Source organism: Danaus plexippus, chromosome 27 (assembly GCF_018135715.1).
Source record: "Danaus plexippus chromosome 27, MEX_DaPlex, whole genome shotgun sequence".
NCBI lineage: Eukaryota > Metazoa > Arthropoda > Insecta > Lepidoptera > Nymphalidae > Danaus > Danaus plexippus.
The window spans coordinates 1261540-1281234 of record NC_083555.1 but is presented as its reverse complement, the minus strand read 5'-3'; the positions used below and the strand labels follow the sequence as shown (position 1 = coordinate 1281234).

Below are 19695 nucleotides of genomic sequence, written 5' to 3'. Positions count from 1 at the left end.
TTCCTTATTTGTAACTTACCACCAAAGAATCAATGACTTCATCAGTTGTCTGAAGCTCGGACATGTTATTGAAAAAATGTTTTGCTACAGATTCCAAGGCCGACTTCGGCCATTCACTAAACCAGTCTATAGTACAACAATTGACTAGAGAAGGAAATTGGCGAAGACGAGCTCGGAAAATCTAAAAAAAATAGATTATTTGGACACTACACACTTTAACGACTTAACGGTATTCTATGCAAAAAACATTATTTTCTCGTCGTGTTAAATTTTAATTTATTCAAAATCAAGAAAAACGATAAGATAAAATTCTACTTACTTCGCTTTCAGATGAAATAATGATAGAGATAACATTAATTAATATAAAACATGGCCTAACGATTATGTGACCTAAGAGCAAAATTATGAAAAAATTTATAAAAATGTACAGACCTCTCCAACAGGACTCATTACAATGACAATATGTAGATTGCTCCTCACTCTACGTTGATAACAAGCGAAAAGATTTGTTTTGGTAGCCGTAAGATTCATTTCCATAACAGCATGTCGAACAGACATGAAAATAGTATCAAGGTCTTCGGCCTCATAAATATTAGGAACATCACCAGAACTTAGAATGTTGTTTAGATCTTCAAGGAATGATTCCATTTTAATCTAAAATATTTATATATCTATAAATACTCTCATTATTAAATATAAATACACATTTTATTATATTACAATATTCAAAAAACATTTAATAAACCATAATTATATCCATGTTTATTTGTATTTTGACTGTTTTGTAGACCCAGCTAAATGTAAAATCTTTTGATCAGCAAGTAAAATTATTGGCAGAACATTTCCTTTTTATTGGTAATAATTATGGTTAGGCTTTTAAAATACCACTTAACCTGTGCATCTGAAAATAAAAACACAATTCCCCTATTTTCAGCGCCAGCTTTCATCATAGTTTGTTTGAGATCATCTCGCCACTCTGACTGTCCATAGGCTTTTGTTATTTCTATCTGCACGCATTGTAATTCGGCCATGTTCGCCGCTAGCCGGGATAATGATTGACGTCCTTAAATATGTTATTTATGAATAAGAGCAGAAATCTTTCTTTTTTATTAAACGTATGATATCAATAAAATTGCTTCAAATTTAATTAACTATATAGTATAATTAATATATATTTTTCTTAATAACTTCACAGACGACAGTCTTGTACTAGAGTACAAATAATAATATTAATAACTCTTCCCCCCAAAAAAAGCTATTGGATTAGTTTTTAATTACCAGATCCACCCATTCCCAATAGAAGAGCATTTGCCATTGGTTGTCTCATGATCCTTGCAACACGACACAAATGAGCTACAGCATCTTCGAACAAAACCAGATTCAAAGGAGCCGTGGAAGATAAGTTATAATCATCGAGATAGTGAGCCAACACCTCATCCAGCTATGAAAATTTTTTATTTGTTTTATATCAGGTAGTGTTTACCAAATTAATATTCCAACTTACCTCTTCTTGATCAACAATTTCAATGTATTTTTTATCATCAGTGCCTATGTCCATGAAATCACCAAACAACATCAATCTACCTCCTATCACCTCAGATGGTTTCCTTTTGAACTCAGTTGCTATCTTTTTATTTAATAGCCTAAGGACAATGTTATCATTGACAAAATTTCTGTTTCTGTTTTTAAGTTTGAGATAAAGCAGAGTAGTTTTCAAAAACAAACAACTCACTTAACAAACCAATCCCGATCCTCAGCATTAACTAATCTATCTTGATACACACGCTGGTGTTCATGATACCACAACCTTATCACATCGTCCTCAGTCTGCGATATTGTTAGCAATATATTTATACTTTTCTATAATATGTTGTTAAGTGCTTCGTAGATTTTATTCGGACACCCATACCCACCTTCACATGATGAGGGTCCAACATCAATATTCCTTGAAAAACCTTACTGAGGTCTCTAAGATTAAAAGTGTAATGTGATTTAGTTGGTGTAGGCAATAATTCTTCGACTAAGGAATTAAAAACTTCGATGGAGCTCTTCAGAAATGCATCCTCTCTAATTGAAACGTTATTTTCGAAATTACGCGTCCAAGACTTTAAGATCGTGTTAAATATTCCGTACTGGAATTATAGGAATAAATTTTTAAATACCTGTCATCAAAGTCACATGTAACAGATAGGAAGAAAATTGCTATAAGAGATCGAATACATCATATAAACAAAAAAAGCAAGTTTTTAATTATGTTCCTGATATTAAGAAGTCCGTGAGATAATATATTCTAAAGCTCACCTTACTATTGTATTCCATTTCAGTGAATGATATATAGTGAAAATGTCGCATTAATCTCATAGTAACAGGATTACGCCCCCCACCCGGAGGGCCCATCGCTGCCACCATACCCACGTCAACTAAAGTCTTAAACTCACCAATATTTGTACGGTCGTACCAACCTAATAAAATCGATAAGAATTTGACATAAAAAAATTATGTTTTTATTATGTTATTTTTTTATCATGTTAACATACGAGTACATATATTTATGCAGTTCAATAAAAAAAAATATTGTTTATTGTGTGGCCTTAATCATATATTACACGATTACAAATCTCTTCTTTCCAGAACACTATACGAGAGGTACACCAAGAATAAGCGGTTTCAATTCAGCATGTGAGCATATTGATATGAACTCGTAAGAATTTAAAAAAGAGGCCAACTTTAATGCTGGGATGCATTTCATATATATTAAATTCTTATTTATTTTTTTCATTCCCAGTTAATAACACATACAACACCGGAATCATTTCCCTGAACGCTTACATGAATCTTGTGGTATTATATAGAAAAGTATTTATTGGAATAAGATTTCTTATACAATAATGTTATATACAGAGAGTTATAAATCTGAAGATATAAGAACAATATATGGGCAAAGACATTGTCTTATACATTTTTACACTTGAGTAACACAACTGGGGGATGACACGGTTTAAATAAATTTTTATATGGCTTATGCAAACAGTGTATTTATTAGTGTATCTTAAACATTACTATTTTGTTATAACATATATTTAAAGCTCAAAATAAGTAGAATTTTATTAATAAAAATATTTATATTTACAATAAACTTATGGTTGACAAGGAAAACAGTCGACACATAAATAAGGCTTCACTTTCTTTTAAAATTTCACGGTGTTTTATAGGAAATGCACAAACCAAGACTTCAACTTTGCCTGGGACTTGCGACCCAGGTGTAGGTTTAAAGGGACTATATCTAACTCTCGTTAAAAGCAGAATTATTAATTACTTACCGGAAAAATCCATAAACTGCCGTAGTAGTTCAATGGGAGGCTGGGCACCGTACACTTCTAGGGCAGGCATGTTGAGATCATCTATGAAAAAAACCTGTCTCTTGGTAGGCGGTGGTCCAAACACTCCGCGACGCCGACGTTCCAACTTACTATCTATAACGTCCTGATAAAATATGGAAATTATACATTAGATTCAGAACAAACTCATAAGCCTCTTTAGTTCGTATGTAACTTGTCACAAATTATCTAATAACCAACCTGAATGGAGACTGTTTTTATTCACGTTTGTAGCTATAGATTTTTACTAACACGAACTCTGCTTTGTTTTTGTAAAATGTGAATAACTATAATTAACTAAATTTTTTTTTAATCATTAACTAGTACGAATATAACGGAGCATCGGTATATGAAAATTTTTAGAAAAATCTATTATTTATTTTAAAATATGTTTGTATGCCTTTATGTTCTGGATTTTGATATTTATAGATAGGACATAAAATATTCAGAATTCAGACAAAAACATTTCCAAGAGGGTCATGACATTAGATGAGTTCACACAGACATCGCAAAAAAATAAGGAAGGTGTAAAATTTTTACACAATTACAGTAGTATTTATACCTTAGTTTACGAAAATAAATATAAGAATTTATAAAAAAAATATCTGACGTTATCATTCGATTTAGAATCTAATTTAAAGATGTTAATTGCTGTAAGCGTTAATCTATATGCTTACCTGAGTCTGATTAGCAGAGGTCCTCGCAGAAAACACTAGAAACTCACAGATAAATTTCTTGTGCAACCCTCGTGAGAGCTTTGAACTTATCGTCACAGTCTTCCCAGTGCCGGTAGGGCCGACACAGATCACATGATTATAATTTAGTATCTTATATCCAAGAATCGCTGCGCTTCTAACATTATCTAGCGTTGGTACTTCGATATCTGTCAAATTAAACATAACTCATACCATCTCAAGATTTGTTTAACTCTTATTCAATTAATATTAATTAGAAATAGATACTTTGTATACTCCCACAAGGTTATATACAGCTTTAAAATTCTTGATGATAATTTTAATTAAGTGTATAAATGTGTAGTATTTCAACTGAGAGGTTGTTGGTGTTATGTACCTGCATATTGCCATTCGGGATCTACTTCATATTCTTCAAGATTTTCCATCCAATTGTACCAAAATGGGTTTGCTGGTTCACCATCTTCAGTAGGATCGGTGAAACCGCCATCATGAAGTCTATCGAACATATACAAACCCAATTCAAATAAGAAATTGTACTTCTATATACTTTAAGCAAATGATTAATGACAAACACAGTCAAATCATGGTACGCATTTAAACATTTAAGTGCGAGTTTAAAAATCATTCTCACGTGTAGTCATACACCCTTCCTTCCTTGGGAAATAGAGGTTTCGTTTCATGTTGCGTCATAAGATTTCTTATAAAATCGGAAAACAATGCCCGACCGTTGTGATCACAAGTGGCTCCCACGGACCATATCACCGACCAGATCACCCAACACGGCGCAAGTCGAGCTTTGTGATAAAGACTTATATTGGAAAAATTGCTTGTTAATATTATAAGATCGTCCAACATAGGTATAATTTGGTCAACTTACGCATGAGTGCTAGAAATGGTGCCCCAGGAGGCGGTCTGTCGTCTTTACCAGTAAGAGGTCTCAATCTATAGTCTAAGAGTTCCAGGAACTTAAGCACTAGGGCCGAATCAATAGAAACAACAATTTCAGTACATTTAGATCTCAAAAATGCTAATGAAGGATACAGATATGTTGTTATGAGGTTGGGTAGACTTTTTCGAATGTTGTCTGCAATCTGTCAAATATATATATTTTATAATAAGCCTGTAATAGACTTCTCACAGAGTGTTCTTAAGATACTAACCGACGGAAGATTACTCTTCATCCAAGCATTCACTAATGGAGGCAAACCCACAACCTGTGTATCAAGATATACCATCCCGCAACGGGATACAGTTGCTGGCGATGCCACGGCTAGATCAGCTACTTCGAATATCATACGCTGACGATCAGTTAGCTTCATGATCTCTCCACTTGACAGGCATAACTTCTTATTATCATCCAATACCTAAGAGAACTCAAAATATTGTAAAGACAATTATTCAAAACTCCTTCAATTAAGATCAGGTTACCACAGATAAAAAAAAACTCAAAGAAATATTATATGAAACTTACAGTGTTCATGTTTTCTATCCACACAGCATCCACCGGTCCATCAAAGACGTACCAGCGCCGATCAGAATCCTCAACTGCTATTCCAGATCGTACCAGACTTGAAAGAATACCATCCGTCCTGTTGAATTGACATACAAAATGTTAACAAACTTAATTATTAAATTTTCCAAAAAAAGCAATTTTTCTTCGTCGTTTTAGCAAAATTTAAGCGGTCCATCAGAACATATCTACATCACAAACCTATTAAAAACGTATTGAACTTATAGCGCCATATTACTGATAATCTTATCATGGTGTGATCATTATATTTACCATTCATGGGTTTGCAAATCAAATTCCCCATACAATTGTCCCATGGTGATAGACTTGGGGTTGACCACTGATGTATGAACTGGAGTAAAAGGAAATCCGTCTGGTGCTAACTTTCCCTTTATGGCTGTCAGAGCATCACGTAGGACCTCATAGCACTATTGATAATAATATTTGTAAAAAAAAACATTTTATTGTTAGATTTTCGTTCAATTTATGTTGTTATTCTTTCGCCATGGAAATAGTAGTAATAATTTATAAATATATAATTTGTAACCTTAGTTTTTCCAACTCCTGCAGGACCCACTAACATGAGACCATGTCGCACTACAGTTGTTTCATATAACTGAATTATTTTGAATATAAAAGCTGTAAAATTTACAATTGCGTTATTCATAAAATGTTTAGTTAAAAAGAACAATTTTGCGCCAAAAAATATAGTCGAAATATTTGAATTCCAAGAATAACTTACTGTACAAATCGTCATAGCCCCTTTTGATAAGCATATTTCTTATGGACTGCTCCATGATACCATAGTCCACTATCGGGATTTCAACTCTTGGGAACAAATCTGATATAATACCTGTTTGAAAATTATCAGTCAGAACCAAATAATTAATACGATTTACATACCACTATATTAAAAAAACAACATGTGATAATATTCTCGTGATACAAATATACTTTATAAGGTATTATACCGTTGAACAAAACAAGATCATCGGCTAGAAACTTGGGTACATTAACATCCCGTAGTGCTCTTAATACTATTTGTCTCTCGTCTCCGTCGGGCATCTGACGTATTAGATTTCCAGCTACAAGGATTACTGTCTTCACAGCTCGCATACCGAAATCGTAATGCTCCTGTTTGCAATAAATAAATATGTACATATTCCGTAATTCATTCGCAATTTATATAATAAAGTTTCAAATCAGTAGACAATTATATTTGTATCTTTTACTGTCCTACTTCATGAAAAATAATAATAATAATAATTGTAACAAAGATAGCCTTACATTATTTTTATTACATGGGTAATTGATTTATTGCAAAAGATTCATTAATAATATACAAATAATTACAAAGAACGTCCTTATATTGAATTATAAGTCTTACACACTAAACAACAAACTAATCTGCATAAATGCAAGAAAAATAACCAATAACAACAATATATACGTCATATAATAGTTAATGTTATAATTATATATGTAAATACAATAGTTTTCCATATAAATAAAACTATTTAAACTTTATTAAAAACCATTTTTAATTATGGTGTATCAGCGATAAAATGAAGTCTCACCTGAGAAGACAATTGTTCAGAGCTCAATCTAAACGTCGTAGTAATTTTCCCAGCTAGAATCTTAGCGTCGTAGAAGCCATATGAAAATAAAGAAATTTCTGCTATAAGAGCGTAATCCGGCACCATCATGGCAATCGGCCGGAACAATGCTTTCAGATTATCTGGTAACTCAGTTCTGCCTGTTTAGAAAGAGTAATATGCCCAATGGTTATTTTAAGAATTCTAGAATTAAGCCTCCTCATCTTATTTATGGATTAATTTTAATAAATTTACCCGCATATCCAGGGTTCATAGTGATGAAAACTGAACAGGAAGCTTTTAAGGGAAGCTCACAGCCTTCGAAAATAAACCTTTCCTGACGAGCTATTTGCGCCTTTTGTATCGTCACGACCTTTCAGATAAAATTTACGCCTTGATAAAGTGGACAGGAGATATGGTAGATGGAAGTTGGAGTGAGTGAGCGGTACCTTAATGAAATCTACAAAACTATTTTTAAATTATGTAATTTGATTAAATGAAACTAATATCTTCAGATTACTGAGGATACGGATTATTTTATTATCTTTAAAGCTGCATCCCTACTACTACTACCGAAGTTTAGGTTACTTTGCTGTAACCGTGATCACGGACAGACTCATCACGTCTTATCTCGTCAAAATATTAGTTTCATTTAAATGGATACTCGCGAAAGTCTTAGATATCATTGTATAATTGTTTATACTTGTTGAGCGACGACAGATAACACTTCAATGTCAATTCTATTAAACTCATCGAAACAAGCCCAGGCACCAGATCTGAAATAATTTTGTAATAGTTATAACATTCAGCACAAGTCTAGTTTTAAAATTGAAAAAATTATATTTACGCTGCGAGTCCTTTGAAAAACTTTCCCATGGCCATATAATCGAGTTGGTCGGAACAATTGAATACCACACATTGAACAGCCAATGCTTTGGCTAAATCCTGGAAATAAACATATATTCCACATAATGAATAGAAAACTAGTGTTCATTATATATAACTATACTTAGCTATATAACGCCAGCAATAATAAAAGTTTTGATATTTAACACTTTCGCGAATATTCATTCAAATGAAACTAATATTTTCGGATTACTACGCGTTGTTCTATTATTTTTAAACCTATGTACATTCTCCCGACGTTTCGGTAACTGCAGCAACCGTAATCACGGACAGACGAGATGCACATCTCGTGGTAATCCGAAAATATTAGTTTCATTAAAATTAAAATTTTTGCTCTCATATATCTTTCATGATATCATAAAAAATTTAGAAAAATTTAGAATAAACCTAACCTTAGTTGTCTCAGTTTTTCCAGTACCGGCAGGGCCTGCCGGAGCACCGCCGAATTTGAGGTGCATTGCGCACATCAACGTCAAATAACATCTATCAGTTAGCGGTGTGATCACCAGACGGCCGCTGAAAAATCCACGTATCATCGTTACATTTGTGTCCTTTGCTGGAAACTGTTTTTCGCAGCAATGACATGAACTTAGGTAATCGAGACAAAACTATTGTTAACGCGGACACACGTAACATTGTTTATCATCACAATTAAATGGTAAGGGTAGGAAATAATTGAACAAAATCTATGTCGTAGATGAATAATCACCTATTCCCTAAGTATTCGTTTTGATAAGTGAAAATCGAATTCAGTGCACGAACATCACATTTGTTTTGACTGAACTGACGATAGTACAATGAAGTGTCTAGCGTTTCTTCGTCTTGATATATCTCCGGTAATTCACCTTCCTCGAGCGGTATCATTTCTTTTACGATCTGGTAATACCTGAATGGACATCAATTTAATTTAAATTTGGAACAAAGATTCTAATATAAATTCTTTTTCACAGATACCATTAATAAAGATGAAGCAATTGCATTTTATATTATGCATGTAAAAGTTATATTTGCCACGTGACGAATTATTATGCAACTAAATATTTTTTTTAAATCCAACTAAATGAATAAAAATTATAACAATAGTTTAATTAGTAAACAAGTTTTATCCAGTACAATCAAACTATCGTTCCCATATTTATTTTTATAACAGAAACAAATCAACAATACCTCAACTGGCATATCCATTGAAAGTCAGTAACGTTCTTGACACTTTCATCAACCAGTGTCCTTGTGACGTCACGAGCATGCACTTCGATAACAATCAGAGCACATAAAACTTCGCGTTGGAAGAAAGTTAGTTCACCTTTAACTAGGGCCCGTAGACTATCCAACTGTTGAAAAATTTTGCTTATTACTTCAGTATAAAGTAATATATATATTATTATTTCTTTTTAAAGAAAAATCGCCGTCCTTCTTATTATTTCGTATGAAACGGTAACATAATATTTAGATCTCTGTAGTATAAGTTACTTGTTTGAGCATCTCCTCAAAGTATTCATCCATTCGGTATTCTGAGATAGCTTGTTCAACTCCAGCCGTCCAAGCTGTTTGGGATCCCGCAATCACAACCTGCCCCGGCCAACGGAGCACCCACTGATCACGTGGTAGCTCCCATAACTCAACCATTGAATCCACCAAGGTCAAACGAACTAAGGATAAAATATAATGATATGTAAGACTTTCGCGAGTGTCCATTTAAATTAAACAAATATTTTCGGATTACTACGCATTATTTGTGAGATTCACGTCTCGTCTGTCTGTGATCATGGTTACTGCAAAGTAAACGAAACGTCACGAGTATGTGGTTTCCAAAAAATAATAAAATAAAGCGTAGTAATCCGGAAGTATTAGTTTCATTGAAAATAATAAAATATATTTTATATTAATTATAATAAACGCCTAAATGCATCAGATAGTCTATTTATTTCAATATTTATATTTCTTTGATTGGTACATCCTGTTGCTTGTACATGATAATTTAAAGCTAAAGAGGTTATTGGATCTTCTTAATATGGAATATGACTGTACATTCATCTACTTTACTTTCCGTACAAGTGATGATATTTTGTTTTGATTTATAAAATAATGAGAAAAAAAATTTTGGGTGATTTACTATTAAGTTAATAAAATAATATCCGAAAATGGCTAAATCTTTTGGCCTATTTTTAGGGTGATTTACTATTAGGTTAATAAAGTAACAAAATCGCTAAATCTTTTTGCCTTTCTGCCACTTATAATTATATATTAACACCCATATGAAAAAGACCCTACAAAGATGTTATAAATCAATTTCATAGCTCACTCGTATGCCGCATAGTGTCTTCAAGTAGAAGAAGCCACTGCTCGACGTTTGAAGACGGATAAAATTTGTACTTCAAATCCACGATTTCTCCTTCGCTTGAATGCATTTGAGTTATCTTTAGATCCGGTTCAAATGTTACCTGACGATATCATTGTATATAAAAAATGACAAAACATTGAATGAAAAATATTATAATGTATTAAAACCAAGATTATTTCTGCTCAGATATACACTATATATTATATTTATAATTAGGTACCTTAGCAATATTCTCAAAGCATTTCCTAAGATGGGGCTGCACTGCTCTAGGGTTGCGAGATTGGGATAATATTTCTAGCAATTCGTCATCACTAAGGAAGAAAAATCTCGGAAACCGTACTCGTTTAAGTTCCATGTATTCATTCAGACCTCGTGATACAACAGCCAGCAAATGGCGAGCTTCAACCAAACTGTCTAGAAGACGACTATCCGGACATATAATCATAATCTACAAACGAAATAAATATATTAACATTAGTTATAAAACTAACATTTCAAAAAATTCCCTTTCACATGTTAGAATTTTAACAAGCATTTAAAAAATACTATTAATATTCAAACGGTGCTACAAGTGACTAAATATCGTGTGTATAAAGTTTAAAACTCGTTTGAGAGCTTGCCAAATACAGTTAGGAAAATAAACCTTTGGACACGCTGCTGCCGATGACATAATTCGTCTCCATATTCTCTCCATAGTGCCATACTTTTTAGCTTCAAGCGGTAATTGTCGTGATATATCTTCAGATGTAAAGATTGGTTCTAAATACATCCATTCCCTTGAAATAATACCGATTATGGTACACAATATATGCATTATAATTACATATATATATAAATAAATAGTTTAAAATATACTTTTGACATTCAATCCACTCATCGACGACTTTTTGTGTTAGACGAAGCTTATCGTCCCATTCCTGTATACGAAGCTCGAAAGCTGCTTTGAAAGGACTGAATCCTAATTGCTGTGTGGTTAAAAGGTGCTCATCCAACAGTTGGAGAGTTTCGTCAGCAATCTTCATTATAAACGTGCCTGTAAATTACTTTACTATAGATGATAAATATTTAAACATAACTCTATTAATTCTCCAAACCGTAACTTTATACAGCGCTACTTTGAAATGCCTGTTTTAGAAATTAATCCAAGATTTAAACATTGACAATTTAATGACGAGCACTAATAATGACATGAGACTATACATTTTTAATAACAATGATTATACCAGTGTTTTTATATGGAGTGACTTCCATCGTCTTGGCGGCCCAGTCGTTAAGCATTTTATCGAGGGCCTGCTCTATGACGTACTCCTTGCTAGCTAGCTCACCAATCTCAGCGATCAGTTCAGCATGTTGCGCCACTCCTTGCTTCAGGCACATCGCGAATGTCTGCTTCTCGTTCATTGTTACCGTTACACCTATATTTAATTGTGCATACTATTAAAAAAATCTCATCTTTGTACAAAATTTCGTTTTAATTCAACCAGTCATTTAATAGGCTTGACATTTGTATGATAAAATTACCACATTAAATGGAATTTCAAAAAATAAGTCAATCATAGTTTCTGGTTCTGCTGTTTAAAAACCTCGCTATGTAACAAAAAAATACGAACACATTATGATGTAAAATGCTTTTATATATATTGAAATTCTGCTCCAGATACCACAATGGTACCAATATATAGTGTTGTAAATAATCTTATATAATAAAATAAACCAGAATATGGGATACAGAAATAATTTGAATCCTTCAAACATTGATATGAAACTAAGTTTTTAAGATACTACGCGTTGTTTATGTTCAATGTCATCTGGTATTTTCATATCGTCTGCTAGTGATCACGGCTGCTAAAATAGAACCGAAACGTGGGGATTATATATGTATATAGAATAATAATAAAAAAATTGCTATCAGAAAACCTCAGATTCATTAAAATGAAAATCTTAGATCATAAAATCATCATCATATTTTCATAAGAATTTAACCATTCACCTCTTGACATTTATAACTTGTGACATTGTATAATTTGTGTATAAACATGTCAAAATATACATAAAATGTAATCGCGAGATTACATAGCGTATCAACATAATATACTTATTAAAAACAATTAGATTATTTATCATAAATAAAAACTACTACAGCAAGTTAAATAAACTAGCTAACTCAATTTTTATTTTGTTACAAACAAATTCTCTTAATATATGTATATAACAGTATTAAAAACTCGATTTGATCATTTAATTGAGATATTAAGAGAATCAAATTTGAAAAAAAAAACAGTAATAAATTATCATTAGAGATTTTTTTTTTTATTAAAGCAAACTACTTATATACGAGTTTCTTTGTAAAACAGCATGCCACATAACTGATAACTTCCTTAACAGGCCAAAATTTAGTGACTTGTAGTCTTACTAATTTATAATTGGTAATTTAAAAGCAACTATTTCGTTCAAGATCGCTCTGATTTTATTTTAGTATAAAATTAATCAATAGCATTTAAACGCCTAAAACGGTATTAACTTTTAATACTATAACTTTATTTCAACTGAATTTGTTGATTTTTTTAATTAAAGATAACTCGTGTTGCTTTCAAAAGTAACGCATAAAACACGTCAATAACAAGTGTAGGAGACGGAACGCGACAAAATAACTAACATATGACTGTTACATACCAGCTTTTTCCATAAATTCATTCCAATGTCTCTCTTTCATTCCAGGATTCCTAACAGCTTGAATCACTGGTATCAGTGGCTTAAACTCATCCATATCGTCCTGTTAACGAAGGTTATAATATCGTCAGTTAGGTCGCTAAAAACATTGAAATACGGTTCACGTACATATGTCCAAAACAATATTTAGCCTTATTAAACTATTTCTATGCTCTTAAAATGTCTTTGGAGAATGTGATACTATTTATCTGAGTACAAAACGTCTTGTCAAATATATTTCCATGGAACTATTATGTATACACTGTACATAACCTTAAAATAAAATGGTACGTTGACGAAAAATTCAGATTTATAGATTAAAAAAAATTTAATAATTCCTTTTAATAGAAACGAAATAACGCATTAGCTATATACAATCTAAATAGCACCTTATGCATATATATAAATAGATAAGTTATTGAAAAACAATTATTGTCCGTAAGCTGAATTATTTTTTCATATTTTTCCAAATTATCTTTGAACTATTTATGAATGTTCACTCCATTTCTAAGGATTTAAGTGATAAAGTACTACAGGTATATTAATATAGGTAGATAACAATACGTAAGAAATAATAAATATATATATATATATATATATATATACGTTCAAAACATTACTTTTTAAAGCTTTTGATAAAATCGACAGAGGAACAAAACATCCTAAATAATAAATAATACCCGTATAGTTAGAGCCACTTGCTGTACTTTAGGGAGATCGGCAAACACTCGAATACATTTAACAATAGTTTTGTAGTAGTCGTTAACTAAAGGTTCTATTGAATCTGCGTCCACATATATGAGAGGATTATCGAACCACACTTCACGAGCCTTAAGGAAATCTATATAAGAAATAGAATTAATTATATATGTTATTACTAAAAAAAACTTAAGGTGACGAGTAGTAAATTTTTTACTATTATTATTTTTTGCAAAACAAAACAGATTTAATATTATTGTTGTTTGTGTACAGTACTACAGTAATAAGTCGATTTGAATTATCCAATACAAAAAACAGGATAGGTATACAAACTACATCTGAACAAAATGTTACACAATTTCAATGATAAAATCATTTTGAACAACTCTACCACCAAACAACTTTATTATGTAACAAATTTGTATTATATAAGAACTTTAAGTATGAATATAATAGTGAGAAATCATAGGAATTTGTTAAAATCAAATCCCAAACACTAAATACTTGCCGGAGGCAGTGACCCACAAATTTCTGTATGGTTCAAATTCCTTCACTAATCTATTGAGATCCGCAAAAGGTACAACTGGCTGTCCAAACAACTTCTGTCTTTGATTGAGAACTCTTCCCCATTCCTGTGAGTCCTTCATACCTTTCCAAGCTTTCTTTATGTCGTTTGCTATTTCGTGTATCTAAATATATCCAAGTAATATATTATACTAATTTATGTATATCGTTATCTTGTCTCATTTTTTAGGCACAGACTATTCTAAATCGTCGATAAATAAGATTTATACATTTTACACAGCAAATTAAATTCAATAAATTTTTTAAAATCAATAGTAGTTTGGAAATAATAGACATCTAAGTAGGATTACACCTTTGCAAAATCGTTCTGTAAAGTCAGCGCCATACATTGTGAGGTAAACATATCAATTTTGTCAAACAACGTCTGTTCATCCTGTTGATGAAGCTTCCAAAACTTCTCTTGTTCTTCTTCAAGAAAATCTGTTGTTGCATCCATCTAAATATAAAATCAACACAACATCTTAAAATAATTCTTGTTATTTACAAATAAATGTCATTTTATTATATTGTTACTTGTTTGGTAATATTCATAGGCCACCCTATAGCCTCCCACAAGCTTCTGAAGTCTTCATTCTCTAATGGTGTGAAAAATACGTCAAGCACTTCATAATCCTGAAAATTATATTATTTTTATTAAATATACGAGTATATTAGTAGTAATTAAATAGTTTAAATAAAGCGAGCGGAACGTTTTACTGGCGAATCAGGTCATTCATTCAGGGGCGTGATTTCGGCAACCGAATGTCTGATCGAGTCAAGTCTTTTTTTTTGTTATATAAGCCAATAATTATCTCGGGAGGATTTTATAAAAAAAAAAAAAGGTAAGACCACCAATTTTAATTTTAGGGCTTGAAAACGGATCCCATATCCAAAAAACGCTGAGGTCGTATCACTCAACTTGCACCGAGAGCTTTTTTTTTCGAGCGAAGTAAGAAAAAAATGAGAAGGTGCATCTCCTAGTTTATTGTGTTATATAATTACCGTATGCACTTTCTTCATTATGTCATCTTGAGTCTTTAATGAAAATGGGATAGATTCCATCCACTCCCGTATTTCAAATACGTGTTCAATAGTGTTTGGCTTCTCGCCAAGTTTTCTCATAATGTTTTTGTATGCTTGTATAACGTCTTCAACAACAACACGGACTTCCTCTGCCCACATTATGAGTAGCGCCTTTATGATATCTGATCGCTTTGTTACCAACATTTGCTGTAACAATGAAAATATATAAAAGTAAAGAAAAATATGGGAGAATTTATATAAATTGAACCATATGTCACTTTTTTTTTTGGATAACTACTGCCGACCTTTAGACTGTCCACGTTTATAGCGAATGGACCAATATTAATATACTGTGGCAGACGCCAAATCAAATCTTGCTTCGCATCGTAATGAATTTGAATTTCTTCTCGAGTTTCCGACGCTGTATGCTTCTCTTGACGAAAATTCCTTTTTAAATATGTTTGTATTAAATAATTACAATTAAACTCAAACTATACAGTGACTTTTTCCATACCCTAAAACTTCTATATATTTTTTTAATTAGTTTCTTTTAAACAAATCAGTGTTTTCAAAGAGTTCAAGCCAAAAATCTATAAACTGCGTTATATCAGTGCCAGTCATTGGCAGTTAGTTTAAGTACACAGGACTGAACAAATCAATTGTTCATGTATATTTTTATCTACTGTGTTAACTAGAGCACATTTTCGGGACTGTCGCTGAAATTCTTGAAAGAAACTTCCTTACTTACTTTGAATAATAGTCGAAAATTTGTTTTAACTATTAGCAAAAACGCAAAAAAAATATAATTAATTTTAAAAACTATCAAAATTAATATTTTTTCCTTTATAAATCTCCTAACATAAGGTTAAAAACCTTTGAATTATAAAAATCATTTACCCGCCTCATACACACAACCGAAGGAATAATATACAATGATGAGATCCAAGATTTTCACGAGTTTTATTCTTTTAAATGAAACTAATATTTTTTGGATATACTACGCGGATTTTATTATTTAAAAAAACTACATAATTCCTACTTTTCGGTTTCTTTTCAGCAACCGTGTTCACGGGCAGACGAGATGTGACTCGCATAATAAAATAATAAAATCCGCGTAGTATATCCGAAAAATATTAGTTTCATTCAATGACTAAAACTAGCAACAATACTTTAAATAAACAAAATTGAAAAGACACAATCAGCCCAACTTATGTGAATCGAAAAAGACAGATATGGCGCAACTATTAAAAATACTTGTTCCTTTACATTTATTTCAAAGTTTTCACATTGTTCGATTCCTTTCGGTAATTGTTTACTGCATAAAATTAAACAAAAACTATTTACTACATAAATATTTAATGACATCTAATACTTTCGCGAATATTCATTTAAATAAAACTCATATTTTTAGATTTAGTACGCGCTATTTTATTATTTTAAAACTACATGCTCCCGATGTTTCGGTTTTTGCAAAGTTTTACATTTATTAGAACACACACTTACTCAACGTATTCCTCTATATCCAGCATATATATGTCCTTGTAGCAGTCGTACTGATGCATGTAAGCTATTAAGGGAATTATAGCCTTCCTATAAGCCTTCAACAGCCTGTCTCTATATTCGACGACGTTCGGTTCCATTAATCCTATCATTATTTAATCAAGTGTCTTATAACACAAGTGTAGACATAAATTTATCATATTATAATTCATTAATTTTAATAATGTATATTATATATATCGTTCTAACAAACCTATAGAAGTAAGGAAGAGTTCCTTATCAAAGACGAGCCCAGTCATTATTTTAGGATGCACTTGCGGTATGAAATGACATCTGTACAACATCTCTCTAAAGAGACGTTGGATCACGATCTATTTAAAAATATATATCAGAATAGAGACTTATAAATTGACTCACAAAAAACTTTAATAATCACCTCAAACTGTTCTGGAGGAGTGGTATAGTAAGGTCCGTCGACTGACATCATTAGATGAAAGTAGAATAATGTTGTAGGGGTCCTAAAGGGCGTATTTATTAGGTCTGTTGGGTCCCATTCATAATCATCTTGGCACCAATACGTACAAAGACACGGTGTCTCACAAAGGGCTACGAACATAGCCATTGATTGCTCCAAACAGTATCGCAGCGCGTACTGTGATTCCAAAACGTTTTATTAAATAAACTATTTTAGTTTCATCTTATTAAAAGAACTTATAAACAATCTCATCACAATCCTCATTAAATTTCTACAGCATTCCATGTAATGAAAGTTTTAAAGTAATATTTTTTTTATTACAATACATCCAACTGAATTTAGTGACAAAAACTACCAAATTACTATAAAAAAACATTAAGTAAAATTATTTACCTGCATGCGAAATCTCACTAATTGCATGAATCTACTAAGCTTACTTATTCCGTAGAAATCCCATTTCTTTTCGTAGATATTAAACCATCTATAACATTTTATTGTTTCAGTATAGTAAATTATATAATCAATTTATCTTGCATCATATAAATAATTAAGATCTATATAGAAAGAAAAAAGTAAAGTATAACAAATACCCCTTGCCCACGTCCCTGTACGACATCCGAATAGCGTGTGCCGTAGCATTTAACCATGTTATGTTTAGATATTTCAACATCTGTATGAATAAAATTATTGTAAGGACCTAAACTGACTTTAATATTTTATATTCAAGATAAATGCAATAAATAAGAAGGCAGACTTATATATACATACACACACACACACACACACACACACACACACACACACACACACACACACACACACACACATTTATATATATAATTATATACAGTCGTATGACCTTACCATTGAGGTGCAATGCTGTTGTGCTGCATCGAACTCAGCTAGACTCACGTTCCTACCATAGTTTGAGGTGAAAAACAACATAGACTCCACCTATGTCGAATCAGTATTAAAATACACGTTTATATGTTGAGAATTACCAATGTTGTATTTAAAGTAACCTTAAGGCACTCCTCTACAACCAGATGTATACAACTGACTGACTCCGTGAGTACATAAAGAGATTTCCATTGATTGAACTTCATGCGATCACTGAAGTCCACCATGTCACATGGATAGCGACCTTGGTGATTTTGGAATAAGTTATATATTAAAATTATTTTGTTGCAAAAAGAAACAAAAATCAAAAACCCACCATAATCTGGAACAGGAGGTACGTAGTCCTTGCTCGGAGGATCGATAAAATTGTATAAATTCGGGTACTTCTGCATCGTGTGAATGATTTTCATCTTACCCTCGATTTTTCTGTATAAGAGTTCAGCCTACAAAATTACATTACATGTATTCAATGTTACATAATATATGTATATATAACTTTTAGCTACGTATATCTAGATTAATATGATTACTTCAGGGCTTTACTTCAATTATTAATAAATGTAAATAGTTTTGACGTTTATCTTTAGATATGATAGTTAAATAAAAAGTTAACCTCTTGTTTTAATGCGTTTAAGTGATCGTTGTCAACGCTTTTAGCGCTCCGGTGTATAAGTACAAGTGATACTATTTTCGGCATGAAACTCAACGGCATCCTCGGTAGACCATCCAGAAGCAGACAATCCAAGTATAGGTAAAATCTAAGCAGAATAACACGTTTAACAGTCGGCATAGTTATCGTTATTTATAACAGAATATTCGAAGATATCACCTTAAATTATTCTCTACTTCTCGCCGCAAATTTACTGCGAATTTAACTCTCTCCGCAAATGTATCCGGATCATCGGCTTTAAACATAAGACGGATCCGTGGTATGCTACAATCAAAACATATATAATACATGTATTATTATTATTGTTATTATTATTATTTATTAATAAATTATGTCTTACTTGAAATATCTCTTCGTTCCGTCCAACGCCATTACTTCCCATTTATCAGTATTTTTGTCGTAGCTAAACGCGGCCACGTTCGTCCACTGTAAATAACGATATATTTTTAATTTTAAATAATTGCAAGTTTATACTATTAATTGCCACAATCTGACCAAAAAAAACTCTGATCAAAATTCCCCCTACCTCATACAAATTGTTAAGCATTTGCAAAAGATCTGAAGATGGTTTATGGGGTTTTCCGTCTTGTTTCGGTATAAAAGCTAGCCCTGGACAGGGATATTGTTCGCCTTCTATAAAACCAAGGCTCAACCATTCTTCTGGAATTCTAATAAAAATCCATTATTACTCGTTTAGCAAGAGACCAGAATACGAGTGGTTTAAATCCCAT

The 19695-nt window shown here is 32.0% G+C and overlaps 1 protein-coding gene across 1 annotated transcript in view; it reads right to left on the bottom strand.

Annotated features, from left to right (window-relative positions):
• Window positions 1-19695, bottom strand: part of LOC116775764 (dynein axonemal heavy chain 1-like) — a 31365-nt gene that overhangs the window by 10258 nt on the left and 1412 nt on the right. Inside the window, exons 5-55 of the mRNA XM_061525148.1 lie at window positions 19491-19632; window positions 19305-19390; window positions 19124-19228; window positions 18908-19052; window positions 18611-18737; window positions 18417-18538; window positions 18259-18348; window positions 17985-18064; window positions 17788-17875; window positions 17356-17571; window positions 17173-17290; window positions 16923-17064; window positions 15725-15866; window positions 15399-15626; window positions 14931-15029; window positions 14710-14853; window positions 14341-14521; window positions 13814-13974; window positions 13098-13197; window positions 11648-11839; window positions 11280-11457; window positions 11068-11200; window positions 10645-10872; window positions 10386-10524; window positions 9554-9732; window positions 9251-9414; window positions 8793-8969; window positions 8476-8599; window positions 8025-8122; window positions 7881-7953; window positions 7433-7550; window positions 7160-7338; window positions 6554-6716; window positions 6325-6435; window positions 6130-6221; window positions 5856-6010; window positions 5544-5661; window positions 5233-5436; window positions 4950-5163; window positions 4704-4866; window positions 4449-4567; window positions 4055-4260; window positions 3321-3483; window positions 2302-2462; window positions 1914-2132; window positions 1733-1827; window positions 1505-1643; window positions 1279-1441; window positions 894-1063; window positions 433-654; window positions 20-181 (exon numbers count right to left, since the gene is read on the bottom strand). Of these exons, the coding sequence (XP_061381132.1) occupies window positions 20-181; window positions 433-654; window positions 894-1063; window positions 1279-1441; window positions 1505-1643; window positions 1733-1827; window positions 1914-2132; window positions 2302-2462; window positions 3321-3483; window positions 4055-4260; window positions 4449-4567; window positions 4704-4866; window positions 4950-5163; window positions 5233-5436; window positions 5544-5661; window positions 5856-6010; window positions 6130-6221; window positions 6325-6435; window positions 6554-6716; window positions 7160-7338; window positions 7433-7550; window positions 7881-7953; window positions 8025-8122; window positions 8476-8599; window positions 8793-8969; window positions 9251-9414; window positions 9554-9732; window positions 10386-10524; window positions 10645-10872; window positions 11068-11200; window positions 11280-11457; window positions 11648-11839; window positions 13098-13197; window positions 13814-13974; window positions 14341-14521; window positions 14710-14853; window positions 14931-15029; window positions 15399-15626; window positions 15725-15866; window positions 16923-17064; window positions 17173-17290; window positions 17356-17571; window positions 17788-17875; window positions 17985-18064; window positions 18259-18348; window positions 18417-18538; window positions 18611-18737; window positions 18908-19052; window positions 19124-19228; window positions 19305-19390; window positions 19491-19632 (7537 nt within the window). The remainder of the gene's footprint in view (window positions 1-19; window positions 182-432; window positions 655-893; window positions 1064-1278; window positions 1442-1504; window positions 1644-1732; window positions 1828-1913; window positions 2133-2301; window positions 2463-3320; window positions 3484-4054; window positions 4261-4448; window positions 4568-4703; window positions 4867-4949; window positions 5164-5232; window positions 5437-5543; window positions 5662-5855; window positions 6011-6129; window positions 6222-6324; window positions 6436-6553; window positions 6717-7159; window positions 7339-7432; window positions 7551-7880; window positions 7954-8024; window positions 8123-8475; window positions 8600-8792; window positions 8970-9250; window positions 9415-9553; window positions 9733-10385; window positions 10525-10644; window positions 10873-11067; window positions 11201-11279; window positions 11458-11647; window positions 11840-13097; window positions 13198-13813; window positions 13975-14340; window positions 14522-14709; window positions 14854-14930; window positions 15030-15398; window positions 15627-15724; window positions 15867-16922; window positions 17065-17172; window positions 17291-17355; window positions 17572-17787; window positions 17876-17984; window positions 18065-18258; window positions 18349-18416; window positions 18539-18610; window positions 18738-18907; window positions 19053-19123; window positions 19229-19304; window positions 19391-19490; window positions 19633-19695) is intronic.